Here is a 25,732-nt window from a genome sequence, read left to right as displayed (position 1 = left end):
CAGACAAAGTTTGTAGCACAACCTGAACTTCATACCAGAACTGTATTATAAACATGTTAACCTGCGATTTAATGATCGCACCCCAGGTGTTTAAATTGTTGTAGTGACTTGATTTAAAAAAAACTGTCTTAAAAGGAGAAGTATAGCCAAAGCTTGTTTGGCTATACTTCTATGGATCAAAGGAGTGCAATTTGTTTTGCGCTCCTGTGACCCGTTTTCAGTAGAGAGCGGGCTGAAGTCCACTCTCTGGTGACGTAACAGAAGTCAGTCCAGGCACCGCGTCATCACTACAGTGGAAGTCAGGATCTGCCGGGAGCCTGGACCGACACCTGGCTCAGCCTCTCAGTGAGGCACTCCTTGCCCCAGCTCAGCACTCCAGTGAGCAAGGATTGACTGTCGGCAGCTATCTGTTCGGGGAGGTGTCGGAAATGAGGCACTGGGGGACAGATCCACCTAGGCAAGTATAAATCAACAACATACAATAAACCCATACTTCTCTTTTAAAAACGTATCTTTGACAGACAAGCTTTTTAATGGGATTATCAGTCAAATGCAAAACAGTGTAAAAAGAAATTATAGATATATATATTTCTCAAACCTATATGTAGTGTAAGGGTCTACCTATTTAAAATGGATTATTTACTTAGGCCTTCAACTCCCCATTCTTATCGCTTTGATAAATCAAATCTGAAAATAAATCTATTCTGACTCCTTGTTTCAGCACATTTGTAAAGCACACAGCATTGCTTTTTATATAATATATACCAACCAACACATTAAATAGGGTCTACAATAAGATTGTGTGGCCATGATAAAAAGGTGTCACGTTAAAGAAGCATATAAATGTACAGGGCAGGTTTGGCCAACCATTTGTTTGCCTTAAGTCTTTAGCAGTATTTCAATACATTGTTTTCAGGACAGCAGAAGTAAGGAAATAAGGAGTTGTTCAAATTAGCTTGATTTTTTCGATCTCTGGTAAAAAAACAATGTATTCTAAAAGTAACAAAAAGTTACCAACACTTATGCCAGAAGTTTACAGATTTGAGTACTGTCCATGATACTTTATTTTTTTATTTACACTAACATTGAAATTGGACAAAAGCTTAACACCATTCTTTTTAACAAAAAGGTCTACATCTGTCCAACTGAGCAGGCAGTAAGGGTAAAATATTTCCCCCTTTTTACTTTAGGCGTCAGTAACCCAGACAAACAAGCATGCATTATTCTCAAACATCCCTAAAAAGAACACTAGCACACAGACAAGACCGCCACAATATTTTTTCTTAAGTGTTGTTCATATACACTGAGAATCCACATCTTTACTGAGACACACTTTTTAAACTGGTCACACGTAACAAAAAAATGTAATATATACATATATATACACACACATTATATATATTTAAAATAATGCCCAACTGGGTTTGATCTGCAACTGTATATCCTTCCAATCTTCTGGGTACAGTTAAAGAATAGAATTTTAAGGAGACTATATGGAAATCTGGAGATTAAGGGCAGCACTTTTAAAGTAGGAGGACAGAAAATGATGGCTGCAAGTGCTGCCCCTCTACTGATAATGCACTTCAATACTTTTTAAATCACGGACCTGAAACAAATATTGGAACAGGAAAAGCCAACAATCAATCATTCAGAGCATTCTTGCTCTGGGTACAATATTTTAAAGAGAAATCAGAATGACAGCATAGAAAATAGCATTTTTGGGAGGTTACAAATAGCAGTCTGCATGTTTTCTCATGACAAGTCTCTTTAAGAAGGCCTAAAAAACTTTAGGCAATTTAATTGGTGGCAAGAGATCTTTGACTAGCTAAATGGCTTGTCAAGTTGCTTCCAGCTTCCTGGCCATTTTTTAGGCCCTTATTCATACGGGCAGTAAAAACAAGCAGGCCGCTTTTTTTTTTACTGCCCGTATGAATAAGGGTCTAAAAAAGCCATTGGCGCCAATTTTTGTGAATTTAGCTTAAATAAGCCATCTGTCTTGAAGAACAAAGCATGGCTCCCCAGGAGTAGGAGCAGCCGTGCAAAAGATTTCTAGTGGAAAAAATGTGTTAAAAAGTCTGGTTATAACATGCATCTTTCCTCTTTTGCTTTAGGCCAAGTTGTATTTCTCCACCACAGAAAATAGACTTCATTCTGACTGAACATGTTGCAATCTCTTGAAGCCCCAGGGAATCCCCATCATTTGAATCAGCTGCTAAAACACTGCAACAGGCCATTCTGCATTTAACAGTGTACCAAAATGTAGTGTGTGGACATTGCATTGTAAAGCAGATGCTTTGGAGTTTCTATTCAAGAGGTCTAATACTCGTTACTGTATGGTGCGGCAACAAGTGTCACAGCGCACTGGTATGAATGGGCCCTTCAATTATATTGTTCTCTTTTGGGATTGCTTTAGCTGATGACAACACTTAGTGGAGGAGTTCATAAAATTTTTATGATTTATCGCTGCTCCAGGTTTCACTTCAGGTAATGGGGAAAGTTTGAGGTGACTATTTGTTGCAGCAAGGGAACTCAAATAAGTCAAAAACTTCTGAGGTGTGGGACCACAGTTGCCCATAAAAATAAAATCATCTAATACTGACCATTTCAGTAAATTGAAATTAGGTTGCTATGGGTTACTGCATTTGGCACGACATCATCTTCTAAGCCTAAAGTTTTTTAGACTTGCTCTCCAGGAAAATGTTAAAAAGAAACAGCTTAGCAAGTTCAGCCTGTAGGGGTATGATGAGAATTTGTCCACCGTACATACAATTTTCGAAGATTATGTTGATCTGTTAGAAGGTAATGGGATACATTTACATCACAAAAAAGTTTCTTAAAAAAAAAAAATATATATATATATAAATAAAATAAAAATTTGTTTCAGTTTGTCAAGGAAGAAGAGTTTCTCTGGAAGAAACAATTTGCAGCAATAGACAAGTGCAGATTACATAGAGACATGCTCTGCATTCCCTTTGCTGATATGTTTTGGGGATCCACCTTAGTTGAAACTGCTACAGATGTTTCGGCTTGCAGGGTATGACTGTCAACTAGAGGTTCAATGTAGGGCAGCAACAGTCTCCTGGTGACCAGACAGAATTTTTGCAAACAACTTTTTTATGTTAACAGTCACAGTACGTATGTTATGTTGCGATCAAGAGCAGAGCATTGAACGTACAGACAGTTAACCGCTTTTCTGTATCAATGCTGTACAAAAAATATTTTAGAGAGACGAAAAAAAGTTAGGAGCTGGTAGGAAAATAGGCAAAAAACCCACCTAACAGAAGTTCCTGTTTAATACACAGGTCCCATTAAACACTGAAACTTCCACCCAAAAAACACAACTTTCGAAGGAAGGAAGAAAAGAAAAAAAAAATCTGACAGCAGGCTTCTTGCGGTAGCTCCCCAAAGCTCATTTCTTTGCTTACAATAAAACCATATAGAGAAAAAAAAGGTTTCTTTCAAAATACTTCATATTCGGGAGCCTCGTTCCTGCAAAATCTGAAAGACAAGACAATAGAACTGAACGTTAGTGAAATGACTAGTAGTAGCCACACATCTAAAGAACTTGCATTTTGTATATCAAGTCATATGGTAAAGCTACCACAAACTGCCCAGATCAGGCTCAAAACAAACTTACCAGCATCTAGTGAAATGCCTAATCTCCACATCTGCAGCTAGTTCCACATTATAATATTAAATCAAGACAACTAAGTTAGTGAAATTAAAACCTGAGTGGCCAGTTACTAGAGTCATGTGTGGCTATTTTTATCCAGGGAATTTGTTCAAGAGTCCTATGAGTGTGGTGTGTCAACACCAAATGGGTTTTCTCCTCCTGTGTGAAAAACAGTCATCAGAAACCCAAAAGATTTTATTTTGTTTTTTTCTTGGCTCAAAAATGGCAGGCATTGTGAAAACGTAAAAGACTTCTGTCAGAAGTAGCCAGTTGTCGGGCTGCCATGCTGAGCCTCTAGTTTACCAACTTGAAACAATTATGTATAGCTGGTGAAGTCAGAATTCCCAGTCTGCATACTTCTTTCTTGTCAGTGGCCTATTAAAGTGACCCTGTCACCAGAGGATCATTTTAACCCAACAGGTCACCTGTGAAGGCAGCACGAATACACTTACCTTTTTGACAACCAAAGTTTCAGAAAGCTGCCGCTACACTAGTCACCAATCTCTGCTTCCAGAAGAAACTCCTCCCACCAGCTTATAGATAACTACTGGAAACGCATTAGCTTTCCAACATATAGGCTTTGGTTTCAGATTTTAAAGTCTCTAAGATCGAGATCTGCCTTTGCGCGTGAGCACACACACACAAAGTCAGCTTGTATATGTGTAATAAGTACAGCAAACTTTTGTAAAGCTTTAAGTCTTTAAAAGCAAACTTCTGCTGTAGTTTGGGAATGTTGAACTGAACTGCTCATTATGGGAGTGCTGGCTGTCTTGTTGAATAAGCTGCTAGCATGCTTCTATACAGGCTTTCAGGCAGTGCAAAAGCTGATTGTTTAAAAAAGTCAGCACCCCCATTAAGATTGGTTTTCGAACATGCCTAAACTGAAAACTCTGCAATAGCTGTACAAAAGGCTTTTAAAAAAAAAAAAAAAAGAAAAAAAAAAGCCTATGGGGTCACCGCACACTAACTTGTCAGCATAGGATTGATGTGCAATGCAGCGTAAATACACCCCCCTCCCCACCATTTCCAAGCATCACTGCCCCACTGACAGTGAGCGATACAGGCGTCACCGCTGCAAGCCTCCGCTGCTGCAAAGCAAATCAGATGCTGGTCAGAGGTGCTCTTCCTAAATCTGAAGATGCACTGACAGAAAAGCAGAAGCCACACACAGATGACATCACTTGGCTTAGTCAATTTTTAATCAGCCATAAAAGCAACACCGTGTCAGGCAACCTCAGCACCCCCAGTAAGTCCGTAAAATCACGGACTTACTGGGGGATGCTGAGGTTGCCTGACATTTCAATGCTGCACAGCCTTAAGCGACTGCAGAACTACCTGAGAGTCCATACCCTATGACCCCCCCCCCCCCCCCTTTTGTAGGCCACTGATGAACCTTGGCCTGCAAAAAAAGCAGAGTGACCAAACAGGGTTTCCATGCAACATAACCTTTTAACCCTAAAAGAGCACATGCCGAGGATAAAAACGCAGCCAACTGTACCAGGACATATGATGCCTACCAACAAGAGCTTTCATGTCAGAGAGGCCCAACAGGCAGTACGAAGACAGGTTTCTGACTACAGACTTGCCTGCATTTCACCAGCACTGCAGGAGCCTGTCACCACAGCTGTTGTGTGCCCCCTGAATATAGACAGATGCACAGCGGTGCAGAATTCCAAAAAAAGTCTTCTGGCATTCATGCCACCACTCTCAGAAGGACTGGCCAGAAAAGGCACCAACATGCCCCACTCTCCCAGTGCAGCTTACGAACCAGGAGCCAAGGCAGCTCTGGAAGTGACAGAAACCCACCCAGAAGACACACTCAGGACTGCTGGTCAAGTGGAATTAGCCTTGCTCATCCCAAGGCACGGAGATCCATTCACTACCCCAGCATTGCTTACTGAATGATCCAAACCAGGCCAGTCAAACCGAGAGGTAAGTCGCCTCATAGAGCTGGCGTTCTCCAGAAACTAAAAAGGGAGAAGGGCCAGGAAGATAACCGCATCTAAAGCGAAAAGACAATGGGGAAAGGAAGGTAGGTAGATGTGCATGTGCAAAATTGCATAGGAGACACCCACCCCCCACCCCACCATCAAGCAGGGTTAGAAAAGAGGGGATGGATGGACGACTGCTATTGACAGCCCTAGGCCGAGTCTCCTTCCACTAGGTTCCAAGCAATGAGTCTCTTATGAATAAAGGATACAAACACTGAGCAGCTCTGTAGAAGAACGTAAGGTTTGTGGTGATGCGTCTACACCCCCCCCCCCCCCTTCCCATTTGTGATTCCCCAGGTGAAGAGGAGAAGCCACAGATACCCCACTGATCTATGAACAGGGCCTGGTTCTGGTGTTATATACAGTGATGGTCACCAGTAACTGCTTGAATGCACAATGGCACACATCTATTATCTGTTATGCTAAGCGTGCCAGTAGGGCCTGTATTAATTGCCTTTTGTTTGTTACCGAAGAGTTTGCATTTTTATACAAGTCTATGGAATGGTTCCAGCTTAAAGCAGGTCAAATGGTCTACAACAGGTTGAATGCACCAATGCCAATGACACAAGCCGGGTTCGCTTCTCATGGTAGGGTAAAATGGGATTTTTATATATATATAACGTAAAATCCATTTCTCTGAGTTCGACTGACACAGCGCTCCATAAATCATAACTACTGGGTTATTGGTCTCATCCAGGAGTAGGACTAGGCAGAACAAAACACCTGGCTACACCCAGGGGCTGTCCTCAGCTTGGTATATAACCCCCCCCCCCCCGCCCCTCTTCTCTAGGTAATCAGTTTAGTAGCAAGCAGTATTAGAAGCATCAGAACGCCATAGAGGGGTGGGGGCTGTGTTAAGAGAACTAAGAGAAATGGATTTTATGGCAAGTACAAAAGAACCATTTTTCTCTTTTGTTCATCGACGGACACAGCGTTAAATCATAACTATTGGGACATCCAAAAGCAGTGCCAAAGGGAAAATGAGGGTTGGGGAAAGTAACCCAAGGCTAAACATAAGAGTCCTTAATCACGGAAAAATAAAAGTTTAAAGAAAAAACACCCCTCAAGAGGAAACAGCCTGCAAAATTTTGCGGCCAAAAGAAGCATCTGCAGATGCCAAAGTATTGACCTTATAGAATTTTGTGAAGGTATGCACCGACGACAAAGTAGCCGCCTTGAAAACTTGCGATATTGATGCGGGATGACAGAAGGCCCAAGAAGCACTCAGCGCCTGAGTAAACTGCACCCTGACAGGGAAAGGTGGAACCTGACCTTTAATGGAATAGGCCTGAGTCACCGTCTGTTTGATCTTTCTGGAGATGGTAACCATCCCTTTTCTTGGTCTGTCTGTAACCACAAAAAGTGAGTCTGACCTCCGAAAAGGACTCAGTAGCTGCCAGATACACCCGAATCGCACATAACACATCCGAGATATGCAAAGCAAATTCCTTGCGATGAGCCGGCTTGGGACACAAGGAAGGCAATACCATGGTTTCATTCAAATGGAAGTCAGAGACAACTTTGGGCAGGAATGATGGACAGGGATGAAGAACCACTTTATTCCTACATACCACGAAATGGAGATGGCGGCAGAATAATGCCCTCTAATTCCGATACCCCGTGAGCCGAGATAATAGCCACCAAGAATGTCACTTTCTGAGATAACGTAGGCAAGGACAAGAATGTCACTTTCTGAGATAACGTAGGCGAGGAAATCTCCTGAATATTCTCAAATAGAGGTTTCTGGAGAACCGAAAGTACTAAATTTAAATCCCATGGCGGCAAAAGAGACCATACAGGTGGAGACAGGTCGAACCCCCTGAATGAAGGTACAAACTAAAGAGTGCGTGGCTAGGGGTCGCTGAAAGAAGATTGCCAGGGCAGACACCTGGCCCTTAATGGTACTCAAAGTCAACTTCTGATCAACGCCCTGTTGAAGAAAAGTTAAGATCCAAGCCACAGAAAAGGGATCACTAATCCAGACAGACCTCTATCCCTCAGTATCTGGCTTTCAATAGCTAAGCCATTAAAACTAGCGAGTGTAAAGCAGGATGGTAAATCAGCCCTTGGGGCAACTGGTCTTCTCTGAGAGGAGCCCCCAAGGGACATTTATGGCCACCAGACTGATTGGAAGATCCTCGCCCTTGATTCTTTGCAGGAATTGCGGTAGAAGCCAAGGATGATACTGGCCTTACCGTGGCCCTTGGACACCTGCGGCGTTTACCAGAGGAACCTGTGATCTCGCCATGAACCTCGGTATCCTCCTGTGGATCCAAACCTGCTAACAGAGCCGCATGTAGGACTGTGCAAACAGAACTGTCTTGAAGGTGGATACCACCAGACTCAGAACCTGTATGCAAAATGGGAAAGAGAACTATCTGTGTGACAGCAGTCGGTTAATCACGACCTGTGGTTCCTGAAGTTTGTCCAGAGGAAGGACCGCCCTGGGCAGAATAAGAATAAGACCTAGGTAAATCAATTCCCTGGGCAGGGATAGGGGGGACCTTAGGTAATCTGGACATCACCTGAACCTTTGCAGGAATTAAAGGAGACTCCGGACCTAAAAAAGACAAAGCTTTGTCCCCCTTTCTGGGTATCTCCAAAAGAATCATTTCGTGGATCCCCTTGATGCTCATGAAGGCGGTCCATGAGGCCAGAAATCAGCGAAGATGTCCCCCCACCCCAATAAATCTGTGAGGGCGGCAGGCCTTCATGCTAAAGTTAGCTCTAGGCTTACCAGACCAAGGATGCTTGGAACCTCCCGGGGAAGATTTGAAAGATCTATTTCCCTTATTCTCCGTCCCAGGAGCACTGAATAATTTTCTATGTGCTGAGAAGAAGGACCCCCGTCTGCGACGAGGCTCCTTCCCTTTCCTAGATTACAGCTGGAAGGTACTCTCCCCCCACCCCCCTCACGTGATACCCTTAATGATGTCATCCAGTGCAGCCTCAAACAGGCGATCGCCTTGAAAGGGCTTTCCTAGAGGCTTGGTCTGCGGACCAATACTTAAGACACAGCACGCACCTAATCACCACTGCTGAAACAAAGTTTGGACAGCACAGGAGCTGTATCACAAAAACTGCAGCCCATTGACCAACTGGTCCGCTAAATCAACATAAGCCGTGGGGACCTGCTCACCCCCCAGGCCCTGGAGCAAAAGCTTAGCCCATTCATCCATGAGGGTCTGAGACACCAGGGCTGAGGCAAAGACTGGCCGCAGTGACGAACCAGCCATAGTAAACATGATTCATGCCACAGCCTTCACTTTCCTGTCAGCCAGGGATTCCTCTACTGGGATCGTTGTAGCTTTGTTCAGCCTGGAAACAGGAGGGTCCACCACTAGTCCACTTTTTTTATTTTTAAAAGGGACTCCTTTTAAAAGGGTAACGTACAGCGAAACGTTTGGGGACCACAAAGGGTAATTTTGGATGTTCCCATCCCTTACAGGAAAGCCTGTCAAAATAAGGCACATAAGTAAACAGATTTGGAGAGCGAGGTGACTTATGCGTACCAAACGACACAGCCACGTGCATGGCTTCGTCAGCCACATCCTCCATTTTTAAAGTCTCACGCACTGCAGTAATAAGTGCGTCTACCACCGCTTTTTAATTGATCCATGGAGGAATCATCCTCACTATCGGATGGATCTAGGAGTGTGATATTAAGCCCCCACTGAACAGGCCGCGTCCACTGTGGCATCAGGCTGAGTCAGATGAGACAGGCTGAGCAGAGAAAGGCGGGGGACGCTTTCTACTGGGCTTTTGCCCACATGCCACTTCCACCCGTGACACCAAGGACTGCAGTACAACCATGGGAAGCTGGGGTTTCAGGGGACCTGCCAGAGGAGCTTCGGCATCCCCACGAGGCTTCGGTCATCTTCTACGTCTCCCGGACTAAGGGAAAATGGCTCCCATGACATCAGGCTACACAAACATGGCCACTAGCTGGAGACCAGCCAAACTAAAGGAAAATGGCCCCCATGACATCATCTGGCTACACAAACATGGCTGCCAACCAGAGACCAGACTAAGGGAAGCATGCTGTCAGGATCTTCCCTGTGCCCTCTGTAACAGGACCCCCCCTCCTGAAGGTAGGACACACGTTGGGGGAGACTCCGCTGCGCACTCTGCACTGGGACCCCCCTGCACTATACACAGACTTCAAACTGTGGGGCATGCACCTAGGGGTCTCGTACACTGGGACCCTTCCAGACTACAAGGGCAGGACACTATCCTAGGACCCTTACAGAGAGGAGATAGCGGAGGACATCCCAGGGGTCTCCACTGCACCCTCTGCCCTGGAACCCCACGAGACTCAAGGTCCAGGCAGGGGGGAAAAAGGTAGTGGGGGAAGCCCAGCTCACTGAAGGATTTTTAAGGATGAGAGGGGGGAACCTGCAGGCAGGTCTGACCATCCTTGGAGGTTACCCGCATCCACCCCAAAGAAATCGCCAAAAGAGGAGAGGGAGGACTGTACTTACCCTTCCATTGTGCGGGTAACACTCTAGACAGAATCCTCGCCATTGAAGTAGGGGGGCTGTCAGCCAAGGGTCGTATGTGACCCTGCAAGATGTTTAACTCGTGGGCCAGCCTCTGTCTGTGAGGCTATGTCGCAGCCAATCTAGCGCGTAGCTGCGGTCTGCGCGCGCTTGCTGACTGGGCTGGGGGGACCACTGGATCTAAATTATCCAGCCCGTCACCCAGCCCAGCAGTTAATTGTAGATCTCCTGAGAGAAAAAACAAAAAGATGTAAGGAAGGAGAAAAAATTGCTAGGACCAAATATCCCAGCTGGGAGCCTAGGACCTTTCTCCTGACTAGACAGATTAAAAATGATTACCTAGAGCAGAGAGGGGGGTTATATACCAAGCTGAGGACAGCCTTGCCTAGTCCTACTCCTGGAGGAGGCAATATAACCATTTTTTTATTTATGGAGCACTGTGTCAGTCGATAAACGAAAGAGAAAGAAACATTTACCCAACAACCTCTAATGGACCCTATAGGGAATATGGCACACAAATTCAAGAATGAGCACAAAAGCAAAGACAGTAGGACATTTACTCTGGTCTTATTGAGCAAACCTAAAAGCTCTGTTTACCTGGCAAAAAACTTACTACAACCACAGCACATGAATAAAAATAATTTCTATAAGCATAGTCCAAAACTAGTGGGCAGGAAGGGGTTTGGATTAGATCTGTGATCTAATGTGTGATCATCAACATAAAAAAAGGAATCAGGAAGGCAGATAATTGAAGACATGTATTATGTTGAGCATCTCACTGGCTACAGAATTACCACATCCTGCTATTGGTAAAAGGATTTTTTTTATTTTTTATTACTAGCTCAAACATTTCAACATGAAATTCGGACAGAAAATAGATTACATAACATATGCTGGTGGATTTTAAAGTCTAGAATTTTGTACAGGGGAAGTCAGGAATACATTATACTCTAGAAGGAGCTAGTGACAAAACGATGGGATGGAGACAGGTTAGGGTCAGCTCTGGGGAAATCAGGGGGGGTTAAGGAAAGCCAGTGCTCACCAGCATATTAAAACTTAATCTGAGTCATTCATATCGTAATCCGTCTCTTCGTCCTCACTCTGTATCAGCATGCAGCATGCATGTGCAAAGAAAAGGAATGAAAAAAAAATAAAAAGAAAAACAACAAAAAGAAATAGTAAGTGAAAAGAGAAAACATGCAAGCTAGGAAAACACTGATTAGGGGAGGTTACTAGTATACAATGTGTAAAAAAGTGTTACAGCTGTATTCGTCTAGCTACATAAAGGAACGACACGAACCCCTGTAGTATTCAGTGAGACTCCCGTTCATCAACAGCACATCCATCTTCTGGTATTCCTTTCGGGTTTGGACTCTTCGGTTGCAAGATTGGCCCGGCCAGGATGATGCAACTCCCGCTCCCACACAAGATATAGAGCCATGTCATAAATGTAGGAAGAACTGTGCATGCATAGCTCAGTGCACAAAAAAAATAATTGCCAACAGGCAGGCATGATCTATTACAGAAGAGACCAATAAGGTCTCTTGTCATAATCCTTCTCTCTGCCTATCAGCATTTGGCCAACAGGGTCTCGGTCATACAAATCCTACTGGCAGCTTTGTTTTTAATTACGTTAGATTTCATTTCACTTTGGTGGCATGTTTCTGCAGGTGCTTTGATGGCATGTTTCTATAGGTGCTTTTAAAACTATGCACTTCTTTTTGAAAAGGAACGCATATTATCAATACATATTCTTTTGGTGAAGCAGTATAAATTTTGCATGTCAAAGTAGACACAGATTTCACACTAGCTGGGCAAAGGTTTTTGGAACAATTGACCAATCAAATCTATATGAACATGGACATTCTATTCCAAATGCATAGGTATTAATATGGAGTTACTCCTCTAACCCTTTGCAGCCGTAACAGCTTCCACACCTCTGGAAGCTTTCTCCAAAGATTTTTGTGTCTGTGAGAATGTGTGCCCATTCAGCCAAAAGAACATTCGTAAGGTTGGGTGCAGTACTGCTGGTGGAAGAGAAGACCCGACACATAATCAGCATTCAAACTCACGACATTATGGGCTTGGCTTTGCGCATTGGAAAAAATGCATATCGGAACACAAAATGGCCTTTCCTAAATGGTTTCCACAAGGCTAGAAGGGTAGGGTACAGTTGACAAATTTCTTTGTATGCTGTAGCATTAAACTATATGTCAAGCCAAAAACCTTATTATTTTCGAATAGAGTGGAGAAGGATTAGAACCCCTTTCTGGTCTTCCAATATCTGGGAATGATTTCCCTCACTTGCTGTCCCAGTAACCTTCACTGAAAATACCAGAAGTCAATGGTTTAAGGGATGCACATACTTATGTCCATGTAGTGCAGTTATGAAGAGCAAAGTTGGGCTTTGGTAATCATTTAAAAGTGCTGCGCAGGTAATGCTATACTAATTGAAATATCCAGTGATAAATTCATTGATAAGATATATAAAAACACACACGATCAATTTTCATAAACAAAAAAAAAACATAAAAAGTGATAGCAATAAAAATAGTGAATGATGGTGATATATTGTTTCAACTATTTTCACAGCACTGGTGATTGGGATCATATGACAGCTTGTCAGATGTGTCACCTCTACTCTTGTGAGCCTCCCTAATGGGTGGGTTCTCACCTCGCTGAATGTGACCTCCGACAAGCTGTCATATTGTTTCAATTATTTTCACAGCACTGCTGATTGGGATCATATATCACCTTCTCATCAATTTTATATCATTCACTATTTTTATTGATATCGCTATCACTTTTTATGTTTATTTTTTTGATGATTCATCGTGTGTTTTTTTTATATATCTTCTGAATTCATTTATCACTGGATATTTAATTTAGTATAGCATTTACTGTGCAGCACTTTTAATGATTACCATTTGTTTTTCACACTAACTGATTGGGGAGGGATTAGTGCAGTCTGCAGTTTTAAGACATAGTAGCTCACAGGATCACTCTTATATGAAAGTTGGGCTATATTCACAGCAGTTAAGCTACAGATAGTTTTCCATGTTCAGAGGAAGATAAACACCATCTCTGGATGCAGCAAAGCTCTGTGCAATGGCTGCTTAAAAACTGAATGTGTAGTTTTGGCAGCACACAAACTGGATGCAACTAATCCGAAGCACTGACCCTGGATGCACACTGGTTCTATTCTGGTTGGAGGCTCTATTCAAAAGTTTAGCATGTGTGTGTGACGTCATTGAAGCTGGCTGGATGGGTGATACCGCAGCTGGCTCAACTTGCATGCTTGAATTCTCTCTGCCTCATTTTGGGTGTATTTAATATTCAAAATAAATGCATCTTACTGGATACACTACGGGGCTTCTCCCCATCTTTTATATGCTACCTCCTCTAGTGATTGAAGATATTTTCATTTGGAGATAAGGGGTTTGTGAGACTTCTGCTGTGGAGATACAATACAGGCTGTCTGAGAGCTCTGTAATGGAGATCCATATGTTGTGGTAAGAGGCCATCCGTTTTCTCGTTTTCTTTTTTGAGCACCTTTATGCTAATTTGGACTATGAAGCACAAAAAACTCAAGGTCTCCTCTACTTAAACTCTAATAGCTGGTGTTGATGTGAGTTTCAGTTGGCCAGAGGTGACCAAGCCATTGTAAGCAGGCAGCAAAATGAGACCGGAGACTGTAAGACCCCAGTGGCGCTATGGACTTTATATAAATTTGTGATTTGTTTGAATGATTGCTTTATAAAATGGGATTTTTGTACGAAGCGTAAAATCTATTTCTCTGAGTTAATCGACTGAGAGCACTCCATAAAACATAACCACTGGATTATATTGCCTCCTCCAGGAGTAGGACTAGGCGTAACAAAAAACACCTGGCTATGCCCATGGGCCATCCTCAGCTGGTATATAACCCCCCTCTCTGCTCTAGGTAATCAGTTTAGTAGTAAGCAGTGTTAGAAGTATCAAAACTCAATAGAAGGGTGGGTGCTGTGTCCGTCGATTTTTACGGCAAGTACAAAAATCCCATTTTCTTTTTTGTTCATCAACTGACACAGCGCTCCATAAATCGTAACTACTAGGATGTCCAAAAGCAGTGTGAAAAGAAAAATGAGGTGGAGAAAATAACCCAAGGCTAAAACATAAGAGCCATTAACCAGGACACAGGAGCCTTAACCGGGTCACAGGAGCCCCATCTTAAAAATAAAAGTTTAAAGAAAAACATCCCTCAAGAGGGAAAAGCCTCTCTTAAACAGCAGCCTGCAAAACTTTGCAGCCAAAAGAAGCATTCGCAGATGCCAAAGTATCTACCTTATGGAATATTGTGAAGGTATGCACCAACGACCAAGTGGCTGCCTTGCAAACTTGCGATATTTGTGCCTGATGATGGAAGGCCCAAGAAGAACTCAGCGCCCAAGTGGAATGCGTTGTGACAGGGAAAGGTGGAACCTGACCTTTAATGGAATAGGCCAGTGATGGGGAACCTTGGCACCCCAGATGTTTTGCTACTATATTTCCGATGATGCTCAGCTACACTGCAGAGTGCATGAGCGTCATGGGAAATGTAGTTCCAAAACATCTGGGGTGCCAAGGTTCGCCATCACTGGAATAGGCCATCACCGTCTGCCTGATTCATCTGGAGATGGTAGCCAAAGAAGAGGCCATCCCTTTTCTTGTTCCGTCCGTAACCACAAAAAGTGACCTCCAAAAAGGACTCAGTAGCTGCCATACACACCCGAATCACACGAACCACACCCAAGGTATGCAAAGCAAATTCCCTGGGATGATCCAGCTTGGTACACAAGGAAGGCCACACAATGTCCTCATTCAAATGGAAGTAAGAGACAACCTTTGGGCAGGAATGATGGACAGGGACGAAGAACCACTTTATCCATATGGACCACTAAATAGGGACTGTGACAGGATAATGCCACCAATACCTATACCTATACCCTGCGGCCCGAGGCAAAAGCCACTAAGAAAGTCATCTTCTGGGATAACGTAGGCAAGGGAATCTCCCGAATATTCTCAAATGGAGGTTTCTGGAGAACTGAAAGTACTAAATTTAAATCCCATGGCAGCAAAAGAGACCGTACAGGTGGAGCCACATGTCGAACCCCCCTGAATGAAAGTACGAACTAAAGAGTGCGTGGTTAGGGGGTCGCTGAAGAAATATTGGCAAGGCAGACACCTGGCCATTGATGGTACTCAAAGCCAACTTCTGATTAACGTCCTGTTGAAGAAAGGTTAAGATCCGAGCCATAGAAAAGGATCGAGGATGAGCGCCAATCAACTCACACTAAGAAATGTACGCTTTCCACGTACGATGGTGTATGTACGCTTTCCACGTACGATGGTGTATCTTGCTAGAAGAGGACTTCCTCGCCTTTATCATAGTAGGGATCACTGATCCAGACAGACCTTTATCCCTCAGTGCCTGGCTTTCAATAGCTAAGTCGTTAAAACCAGCGACTGTAAAGCAGGATGGTAGATCAGCCCTTGGGACAACTGGTCTTCTCTGAGAGAAAGCCCCCAAGTGACGTTTATTGCCACCATACTGATTGGAAGATCCTTGCCCTTGATTCTTCGCAGGAATTGCAGAAGAAGCCTGAGCTGAGGATGATACTGGCCTTACCGTGGCCCTTGGACGCCTGCAGCGTCTGCCAGGGGAACCCGTGATCTCGCTACAAACCTTAATATCCTCCTGTGGAGCCGAACCTGCTAAAGAAGCTGCATGTTGGACTGTGCAAACAGAACTGTTTTGAAGGTGGATACCACCGGACTCAGAACATGTATGCAAAATGGGAGAGGGAACTATCTGTGTGACAGAAGCCCGTAAATCACGGCCTGTGGTTCCTGAAGTTTGTCCAGAGGAAGGACCACACTGGACAGAATTAGAATCAGATCTAGGTAAATCAGTTCCCTGGACAGGGACAGGGGGGATCTTAGGTAGTTGGGACATCACCTGAACCTTTGCAGGAATTAAATCTGCACAAAGAGACTCAGAACCTAAAATTTCTCTTACTCTCCCTGTCCCAGAAGCAAAAAATATTTTTTTATGTACTAAGGTGGAGGGCTCCTGCCTGCGATGAGGCTCCTCTCCTTTCTCCCTTGGCAGGAAGGTACTCTCCCCCCATCCCTCCGTGATTCCCCTAATGAGGTCATCCAGGGTAGCCCCAAACAAGTGATCACCTTGAAAGGGCAGATCAATGAGAGCTTTCTTAGAGGCTTGGTCTGCGGACCAATTAAGCCACAGCATGTGTGTAATCACCACCGCTGAAACAAGGAGCTGTATCCAAAGCTGCATCACAAATAAACTACAGCCCATGGACCAACTGGTCCGCTAAATCAACATAAGCAGCGAGGACCTGCTCACCCCCCAGGCCCTGGCACAAAAGCTTTGCCCATTCAGTTAGGGTCTGAGTCACCAGGGCTGAGGCAAAGACTGGCCGCAATGTCAAACCAGCCATAGTAAAGATGCTGATTACCTAGGGCAAAGAAAGGGCTTATATACCAGCGGAGGACAGCCCATGGGTGTAGCCAGGTGTTTTTTGTTCTGCCTGGTCCTACTCCTGGAGGAGGCAATATAACCCAGTAGTTCTGATTTATGGAACACTGTGTCCCATCAATGAACAAAACAGAAATGTATTTTTAATTTTTGCATTTGCTTGCAATTTTCTTTTTACGGTTTCCATTGTGTACAGGCAGAATAATCCCTAAAAGGTATATCACATTTATGGGATTTAAAAGGAACAGTATACCATTTGCACTTGCATTTTATTGCTTTTCATGACTGCTTTGATGTTGTCAGATTGGAATTCATAAGCACAGCACACCTTTTTTGTTTATGAAGTGACTAAACAAACCCAAGAAGATGCACAATGGTGTGCAACAAGAACAGAAGGAAATGCCTGATTTGTGAATCTAGGTGGGAAGCTGCAAGGTGGGGACATAAGCCCCCAAATGCTGAAGTTTTGAACTACCTTAAAATCCAGCAGTAACAAAAAAAAAAAAAAAAAAAAAAAAAGCTCTCCTGGAGCGTACAGAGGATTTGGAATCTGAGTCGGAGATGGTAACGGGACCCTCGGTACACCCAGAGTTGAAGGCCAAAGAGGGTCAGTTCTTGACTAATGGCACCAGAGCATGCCTAAAGCCTCTCAGTAGGTTTCTCTGGCTGAAAACAGAAAAAAGTCTAAATTGGACACAAAAAGGAGGCCTTCTCCTTGCCTGACAGAGCTTAAGAAGCTTCCGATAAAAACAAACCTACAATATGGGTCACAGCTTATAAAATACAGGTGTCTGTTCATTCTAGTGATGCTGTATAAACACATCCAGAACCAGTATGAATCAAGATCACCAAGTTCAGTGGGAATGCCTTGTGCATTTCTTTGATCAGAAATGTTGCACAAAGTAGTGGAAAACAAAAAACTCAAAGCGAGGCAAGACCCCCTGTACTCAAACCCAAGTAGCTGGTGGTGAAGTGAGTTGCAGTTGGCCAAAGGTGACCATGCCATTGTACGCAGGCAGTGAAATGAGACTGGAGATTGGAAGGCCCCAGTGGTGCTTTGGCAGTAGGAGCAGCAGCATTTCCTCTCGGATGAAATGGCAGGAGAAAGTGTACAAGGCATGAGAGTGCGTGCAACACTGCACATAGTAATCAGCGCTCAGGCTCAACCCTTACTGTATTAAGTTAGGTTTGATATTTGAAAAGGTGCTCAATGGTACCAATGTGAGGTAGCTCCCAGTGCTTTAGCCCAACTGCCCTTACTCACTATGAGAGTCCTCCAGGACAGGGTCACACTAGAGGCTGTGTAAGGGCTTTGGACCTAGAAAGAGCTCTGCAGCCAACAGTGCACAAAGGTCTAGAAAGCGCCACAATGCAGAGCCAAAGGTCACATTCCAGTTTACCTTTACAATCTTCCAGTCCAACGGGGGTCAGAGTACAGCCTCCAAGGCGGTTGCTGAGTATATGCCAATCTAGATAGCTGCCATGTCAAAATGAGCTCAAGCATTGTTGAAAAATGTCACAAAGAAAAACATTTTATCAATGGTATAACAGAAGTCAAGAATGATCTTCTTAAAGAAAATAAAAGGCTAGCAAAAAGATAGTGCTACTTTGTTTCAACAGAGCCTTAAAACATCTATCAAGCTTTTAGCAAAAGCATTACACCACTTAAAACAAGCCCTGGTCCCCTTTTTACATGTATGCAGGAACATTCCATTAAAACAATCATTTAGGGTAGATAAAAAAAAAAAAAAAAAGACAGAACATACATACATACCTTTGCCTTTTCACTAGGTTCACTAGTTGTGCCATATGAAGTATTGTGCAACTCTTTGGAGACCACACACAAAAACTCCGCCTGGTCTTCATTTCCATAATTATAGGAAGAACCAATGTTGACCAGCTGAAAACAATGAAATTCTCTTGAATCATACTTACTAGAAATTCAGCATTATCAAAACTATACATACAGCATGAAGTAAATGAGCATAAGAAATCAACATTTAGTGAAATGAGAATTTACATTGACTAGATTGGACTTCGAAATGTTATAGCCGGGTATAAAAAAAAAAAAAACACGACCGACATTCGGCCCGTGTGTACGTTGCTTTGTCGGACAGAAGCCGACTGTGCATGCTGGAAAACCAGCAGCCTACCGACTCCTGATCAGCCCTCTTAGCCAATGGCAGAGAGCACTGATTGCAGTGTTCTGGTGTAGTGTGTAGCAGTCATACCAGTCCTCTCTCTCTGCTGTCCCCTCAAAATAACTCCACACACAGCCATTAATGTCTAAATCACTGGCAACAAAAGTGAGTACACCCCTAAGTGAAAATGTCCAAATTGAGCTCAATTAGCCATTTTCCCTCCCCAGTGTCATGTTATTTGTTAGTGTTACAAGGTCTCAGGTGTGAATGGGGAGCAGGTGTGTTAAATTTGGTGTTATCGCTCTCACTCGCTCATACTGATCACTGGAAGTTCAACATCGCAACTCATGGCAAAGAACTGAGGATCTGAAAAAAAGAATTGTTGCTCTACATAAAGATGGCCTAGACTAGAAGAAGATTGCCAAGACCCTGAAACTGAGCTGCAGCACAGTGGCCAAGATCCTACAGTGGTTTAACAGGACAGGTTCCACTCAGAACAGCCCACATGTGCAGAGTAGAGTGGCAAAATCATGACAGGTAATACAGGTATTACAGGTGATCTTCAGTGTGCAAACAGCCCACCACCATACAAATTGGCCTCTCACCTTAACCTTATACAAATCAGTCAAACAAATCTCCACTCTTCACAGGGAAAACCAGGGCACCGCTATTCATGGGAAATCATGAGCTGATAAACTCTAGGGCTTTCTGTAGAGTGCTACATCCACCCCACACCAAACGGAATCAGGTCCCTCTGACTCTGAGGCAACAGCCTCCTATCAAAAATACTGCCAAAAACGCAGGAGTATCCCACAAACATTAGTTGTCCACTTGTCCCAGTCCAGATGGCATGTCTCCTCACACTCCCAGCCCTTCCCCCTTTGCTGTACTTCCCACTAACAACGGAAGGGCTGGGAGTGTGAGGAGACATGCCATCTGGACTGGGACAAGTGGACAACTAATGTTTGTGGGATACTCCTGCGTTTTTGGCAGTATTTTTGTTAGGAGGCTGTTGCCTCAGAGTCAGAGGGACCTGATTCCGTTTGGTGTGGGGTGAATGTAGCGCTCCATAGGTTGAAGGGGTGGGAGGTCAGCCTGTCCATGCTAAAAACATTTGCCGCAAACTGCATCAAATTGGTCTGCATGGCTGTCGTCCCAGAAGGAAGCCTCTTCTAAAGATAATGCACAAGAAAGCCCTCAACAGTTTGCTGAAGACTAGCAGACTAAGGAGATGAATTACTGGAACCATATCCTGTGGTCTGATGAGACCAAGATAAACTTTTTTGGTTTAGATGCTGTAAAGCGTATGTCGCGGCAACCAGGTGAGTAGTACAAAGACAAGTGTGTCTTGCCTTCAGTGAAGCATGGTGGTGGGAGTGTCATGGTCTGAGGCAGCATGAGTGCTGCCGGAACTGGGAAGCTACAGTTCCTCGAGGGAACCATGAATGTCAACACGTACTGTGACATACTTAAGCAGAGCATGAACCCCTTCCTTCGAAGACTGGGCCGCAAGGTATTCCAACATAACAACCCCAAACACACCTCCAAGACGACCACTGCCTTGCTAAAGAAGCGGAGGGTAAAGGTTATGGACTGGACAAGCATGTCTCCAGACCTAAACCCTATTGAGCATCTGTGGGGCATCCTTAAATGAAAGGTGGAGGAGCGCAAGGTCTCCAACATCCACCATCTCTGTGATGTCGTCATGGTGGACTCCAGTGGCAACCTGTAAAGCTCTGGTAAACTCCATGCCCAAGAGTATTAAGGCAGTGCTGGAAAATAATGGTGGCCACACAAAATATTGACACTTTGGGCCCAATTTGGACATTTTCACTTAGGGGTGTACTCACTTTTGTGACAATGGCTGTGTGTTGAGTTATTTTGAGGGGACAGCAAATTTAGTGTTATACAAGCTGTACACTCACTACTTTACATTGTAGCAAAGTGTATTTTCTTCAGTGTTGTCACATGAAAAGATATAACAACATTTTTACAAAAATGTGAGGGGTGTTCTCACTTTTGGTCAGATACTATATATACACGTTTACACACATACATACAGTGCATTCGGAAAGTATTCACAGCACTTCACTTTTTCCACATTTTATGTTACTGTCTTATTCCAAAATGGGTTAAATTAATTATTTTCCTCAAAATTTTACAAACAATACCCCGTAATGACAACTTAAAATGTTTCAAATCTTTGCAAATATGAAAAAAAAAGAAAAAAATCCCATGTACATAAGGGCTCTTTCACACACTGTGTCCGTCAAACAGACTCCGCTTTTCTCAGCGGGGGATCGATCCGCCGATCCCCCGCTGAGCAGAAGGATGACAGCTGTGTCTCTGCGCTGTGTGCGGAGACACAGCTGTCTGTTCCCCATGCATCTCTATGGGAGAAATCGGATGGGAACGGACCGTCGGTCCGTTCTCATTTGATCCGATCCGCTGGACGGATGGAAAATATGGTTTTTCATCCGTCCAGATTTGACGGATCGGATGTCAGCGGACATGTCTCCGCTGACAGCCGATGCCCCATAGAGATGCATGGGGGGACCGTTCAGATCCGCCAAAAAAACGGACAGGCGGATCTGAACGGTCTACCTGTGTGAAAGGGGCCTAAGTATTTACAACCTTTGCCATTATACTCCAAATTGAGCTTAGGTGCATCCTGTTTCCAATGATCATCCTTGAGATGTTTCTACAACTTGATTGGAGTCCACCAGTGCTAAATTCAGTTGATTGATTTAGAAAGGCACTCACCTGTCTATATAAGGTCCCACAGTTAACCGTGCACGTCAGAGCACAAAGCAAGCCATGAAGTGTCTGTAGCCCTCTGAGACAGGATTGTATCGAGGGACAGATCTGGGGAAGGGTACAGAATAACTTCTGCAGCATTGAAGGCCACAATCAGCACAGTGGCCTCCATCATATGTAAATGGAAGAAGTTTGGAACCACCAGGACTCTTCCTAGAGCGGGCTACCCAGTCAAACTGTGCGGGCGCTTTAAATTTTTTCTTAATTTTATTGCATTTATTTTTTACACTGTCCATTTCTCCGTGCTCGCGTGCAAAAGCGAACGCATACGCAAGTCGCACCCGCGTATGTAAACGGTGTTCAAACCGCACATGTGAGGTATCGCCGCGATCAATAGCGCAAGAGCAATATTTCTAGCACAAAATCTCCTCTGTAAAATGTTTTAAAGCATCGCCTATGGTGATTTTTATGTAGCATAGTTTGTCACCATTCCACAAGTGTGCCCAATTTTAAAGCAGGACATGTTCGGTATCTACTCGGCGTAACATCAGCTGTCACATTATATAAAAAAATTGGGCTAACTTTACTGTTTTTTTATTTAATGAAAGTATATTTCCGCCCAAACAGTTGCATTTGGAAAACCGAGGCACAAATACCATGTGAGATAAAATTTTGCAACAATCGCCATTTTATTCTCCATGGTCTCTGCTAAAAAAAATATATATATATATATATATATATATATATATATATATATATATATATATATATATATATATATATATATATATATATATATATATATATATATATATATATATATATATATATATATATACACACACAGTGGGTACGGAAAGTATTCAGACCCCCTTAAATTTTTCACTCTTTGTTATATTGCAGCCATTTGCTAAAATCATTTAGGTTCATTCTTCTTCCTTCTCCACAGAATTGTTGACATTGTTGCAGATTTATTAAAAAAGAAAAACTGAAATATCACATGGTCCTAAGTATTCAGACCCTTTGCTCAGTATTTAGTAGAAGCCCCCTTTTGATCTAATACAGCCAGGAGTCTTTTTGGGAAAGATGCAACAAGTCTTTCACACCTGGATTTGGGGATCCTCTGCCATTCCTCCTTGCAGATCCTCTCCAGTTCTGTCAGGTTGGATGGTAAACGTTGGTGGACAGCCATTTTTAGGTCTCTCCAGAGATGCTCAATTGGGTTTAAGTCAGGGCTCTGGCTGAGGATTATGGAGGCCACTGTGCTCTTAGGAACCTTAAGTGCAGCAGAAATCTTTTTGTAACCTTGGCCAGATCTGTGCCTTGCCACAATTCTGTCTCTGAGCTCTTCAGGCAGTTCCTTTGACCTCATGATTCTCATTTGCTCTGACATGCATTGTGATCTGGAAGGTCTTATATAGACAGGTGTGTGGCTTTCCTAATCAAGTCCAATCAGTATAATCAAACACAGCTGGACTCAAATTAAGGTGTAGAACCATCTCAAGGATGATCAGAAGAAATGGAAAGCACCCGAGTTAAATATATGAGTGTCACAGCAAAGGGTCTGAATACTTAGGATCATGTGATATTTCAGTTTTTCTTTTTTAATAAATCTGCAACAATGTCAACAATTCTGTGTTTTTCTGTCAGTATGGGGTGCTGTGTGTACATTCATGAGGAAGAAGAATGAACTTAAATGATTTTAGCAAATGGCTGCAATATAACAAAGAGTGAAAGATGTAAGGGGGTCTGAATACTTTCCGTACCCACTGTATACATACACATATATATATATATATATATAAAATATATGTATACATAATGTATACATACACACACACACACACACACACATATATATATATATATATATATAATAAATGTATACAGTTGGTTTGGGCTGCTCATTCACAATAATGTCATGCAAAATAATGGTACCGCTTTCAGCAAAAAAACATACCCAACCAGGTAACAAGGAGCTCAACCATAAACAACTGGAGCTCACCTGAAAAAAACAAATACACCCTCAAAGAGGACCAGGTCCTCTAAACAGCAGCCAGCAAAACCTCGTGGCCAAAAGAAGCATCCGCAGATGCCAACACATCCACTTGACAGAAAACTGTGTAAAAGTGTGCACTGGTGACCAGGTGGCCGCCTTGCAAACCTGCATCGCTGACGCTGGATGACGGAAAGCCCACGAGACACTAAGCGCCCTAGTAGAGTGCACCTTGACAGAGAAAGGAGGAACCTGACCCTTGATGCAATAGGCCTGAACCACCATCAGATCCATCTGGAAATAGTCGCAAAAGAAGCAGACAACCCTTTGTGAGGTCCTTTCGTGGGCACAAATAGAGAGTCTGATGTCCTAAAAGACTCCGTAGCTGTCAGGTACACCCTAATTGCCCGAATCATATCCAAGGCAATTCCCTTCGGATGTTTAGACCTGGGACACAGGGGAGGCCACACAATGTCTTCATTTAAATGACAGCCAGAGACCACATTAGGAAGGAATGACAGACAGAGGCCAAGCACCACCTTATCTGGTTTGACCAGAAAACGTTCTATTGGTCCGGTGTATACGTACTGGAAAATAAGCTGACTTTATGGATGGCCTTTCAAATGGTTTCTGAATATCGCTTCACTTATTGCGTTTGTTATATTTAGAATCATCTTAACAACAGAAGGTTAATGCTCACAACTGCATCCTGAGCCCACGGTGGAGTCTCCAGCGGAGGTCACAGCGGAGGTTTTCATTTGAACATCTTGCCTGCTCATTATACTACCCGGAGTCGGTAAGGGTTTTCACACCCACTGTTGCCCCTTTTTGGTCTGCATGATGATTGGGACCCCTTTCTTATGCTCTCCATTAGTGTTTTTCTGGTAAGCGGCAGTCCTACTGGGGGAGGTGTCTCAACTACCTTTTGGCTATCATTTTTTACTATCTGGTAAGAGGTACCTATTGAGTCTGGTGGTGATTGTGATTCATCTCATCCACACCTATCCACTATTTATACTTTCTAGCACGGGAAACTTGGTGTTCCTCATCACTTTTGGGTGTTATTTCCAATTTTGTTTTTGGTTTTACGCTATGGCGTTTGCCTTTCTTTATTTCATATAACGTCCCATTGAGGAGATCCACATCGGAACCATGAGGTCCACCGTGTTATACTCCCTGAGGGCAGTTGGAGTCATCTTTCACTGATTGGCTTTTTTATATTCAGTTTCCGGTAAGCGGTACCTGCACAAGTTACTTCACTTCACGTTTTTTATTATTGGACATTTATATGGACTATTTCACTAGACGTTTCAATTTTTAGCGCAACTTATTTTATTATTGTTTTTTTGGGGTGTCGGTCGCACTTGAAGTTGCTGCTCTTTTGTTAATCTTTTTTGAATTAGCGCAGTTGTTTTCTATTTTTTACACCTTGTTGACTTTAGCCTGGATTGACGGGTCCCTCAATATCGCAATATATATCGTTGAAAAAAAAAATATTGCAATATATTATTTTTCCAATATCGTGCAGGCCTACCGGAGACGCTGTAATACAGTATAAATCGGCATCTTTATATACAGTACAGAGGGACACAATGTTATTTAACATAGGAGTTGGCATGCTTATACCGTACAGTACTGTAATTTAGATCTGATAGTAGCATATCTTTATTCATACCATTAAATGCTCGTGGAACGAATCATCTGAGTTTCCATGATTTCTTATGGGAAAACTTACTTTGATATACGAGTGTTTTGGATTACAAGCAAGCTGCTGGAACGAATTATACTCGCAAACCAAGGTATTACTGTACTAATAATAGAGTGGATTCTAGGATTTTGCAAACAATTTTACTTGGTTCACACAGGGGATTCCTGACAAGCATGGAGGGAGAGGGGGGGGGGGGGGAGAGACAGCACATTACATGTTAAGACCTCCCCGAAAATAAGCCCTACTGTGTCTTTTGGTGCCAAAATTAATATAAGACCCGGTCTTATTTTGGGGGAAACACAATCCATTTCCTAGCTTTTAACATCGTAGGAATCACCGACTCAGACAAACCTCCATCCTTCAGCACCTGGAGTTCAACAGCCAAGCCGTCAAAGCCAGCGATTGTAAAGCAGGATGGAAGATTGGTCCTTGGGACAGCAGATCCTC

At 43.3% G+C, this 25,732-nt stretch overlaps 1 protein-coding gene across 1 annotated transcript in view; it reads right to left on the bottom strand.

Moving 5' to 3' along the window:
- Positions 1-3,381: 3,381 nt before the first annotated feature.
- LOC309558244 (BTB/POZ domain-containing protein KCTD5) overlaps positions 3,382-25,732 on the bottom strand; it is an 87,455-nt gene continuing 65,104 nt past the window's right edge. Inside the window, exons 5-6 of the mRNA XM_082261284.1 lie at positions 18,458-18,583; positions 3,382-3,498 (exon numbers count right to left, since the gene is read on the bottom strand). Coding sequence (XP_082117410.1) covers positions 3,469-3,498; positions 18,458-18,583 — 156 coding nt within the window. The 3' untranslated portion in view covers positions 3,382-3,468. The remainder of the gene's footprint in view (positions 3,499-18,457; positions 18,584-25,732) is intronic.

The sequence above is a fragment of the Pelophylax lessonae genome, assembly GCF_965119305.1.
Source record: "Pelophylax lessonae genome assembly, chromosome: 6".
NCBI classification, from domain to species: domain Eukaryota; kingdom Metazoa; phylum Chordata; class Amphibia; order Anura; family Ranidae; genus Pelophylax; species Pelophylax lessonae.
Note: the sequence above shows the minus strand (reverse complement) of the source record. Positions and strands in the feature narration are given on the sequence as shown.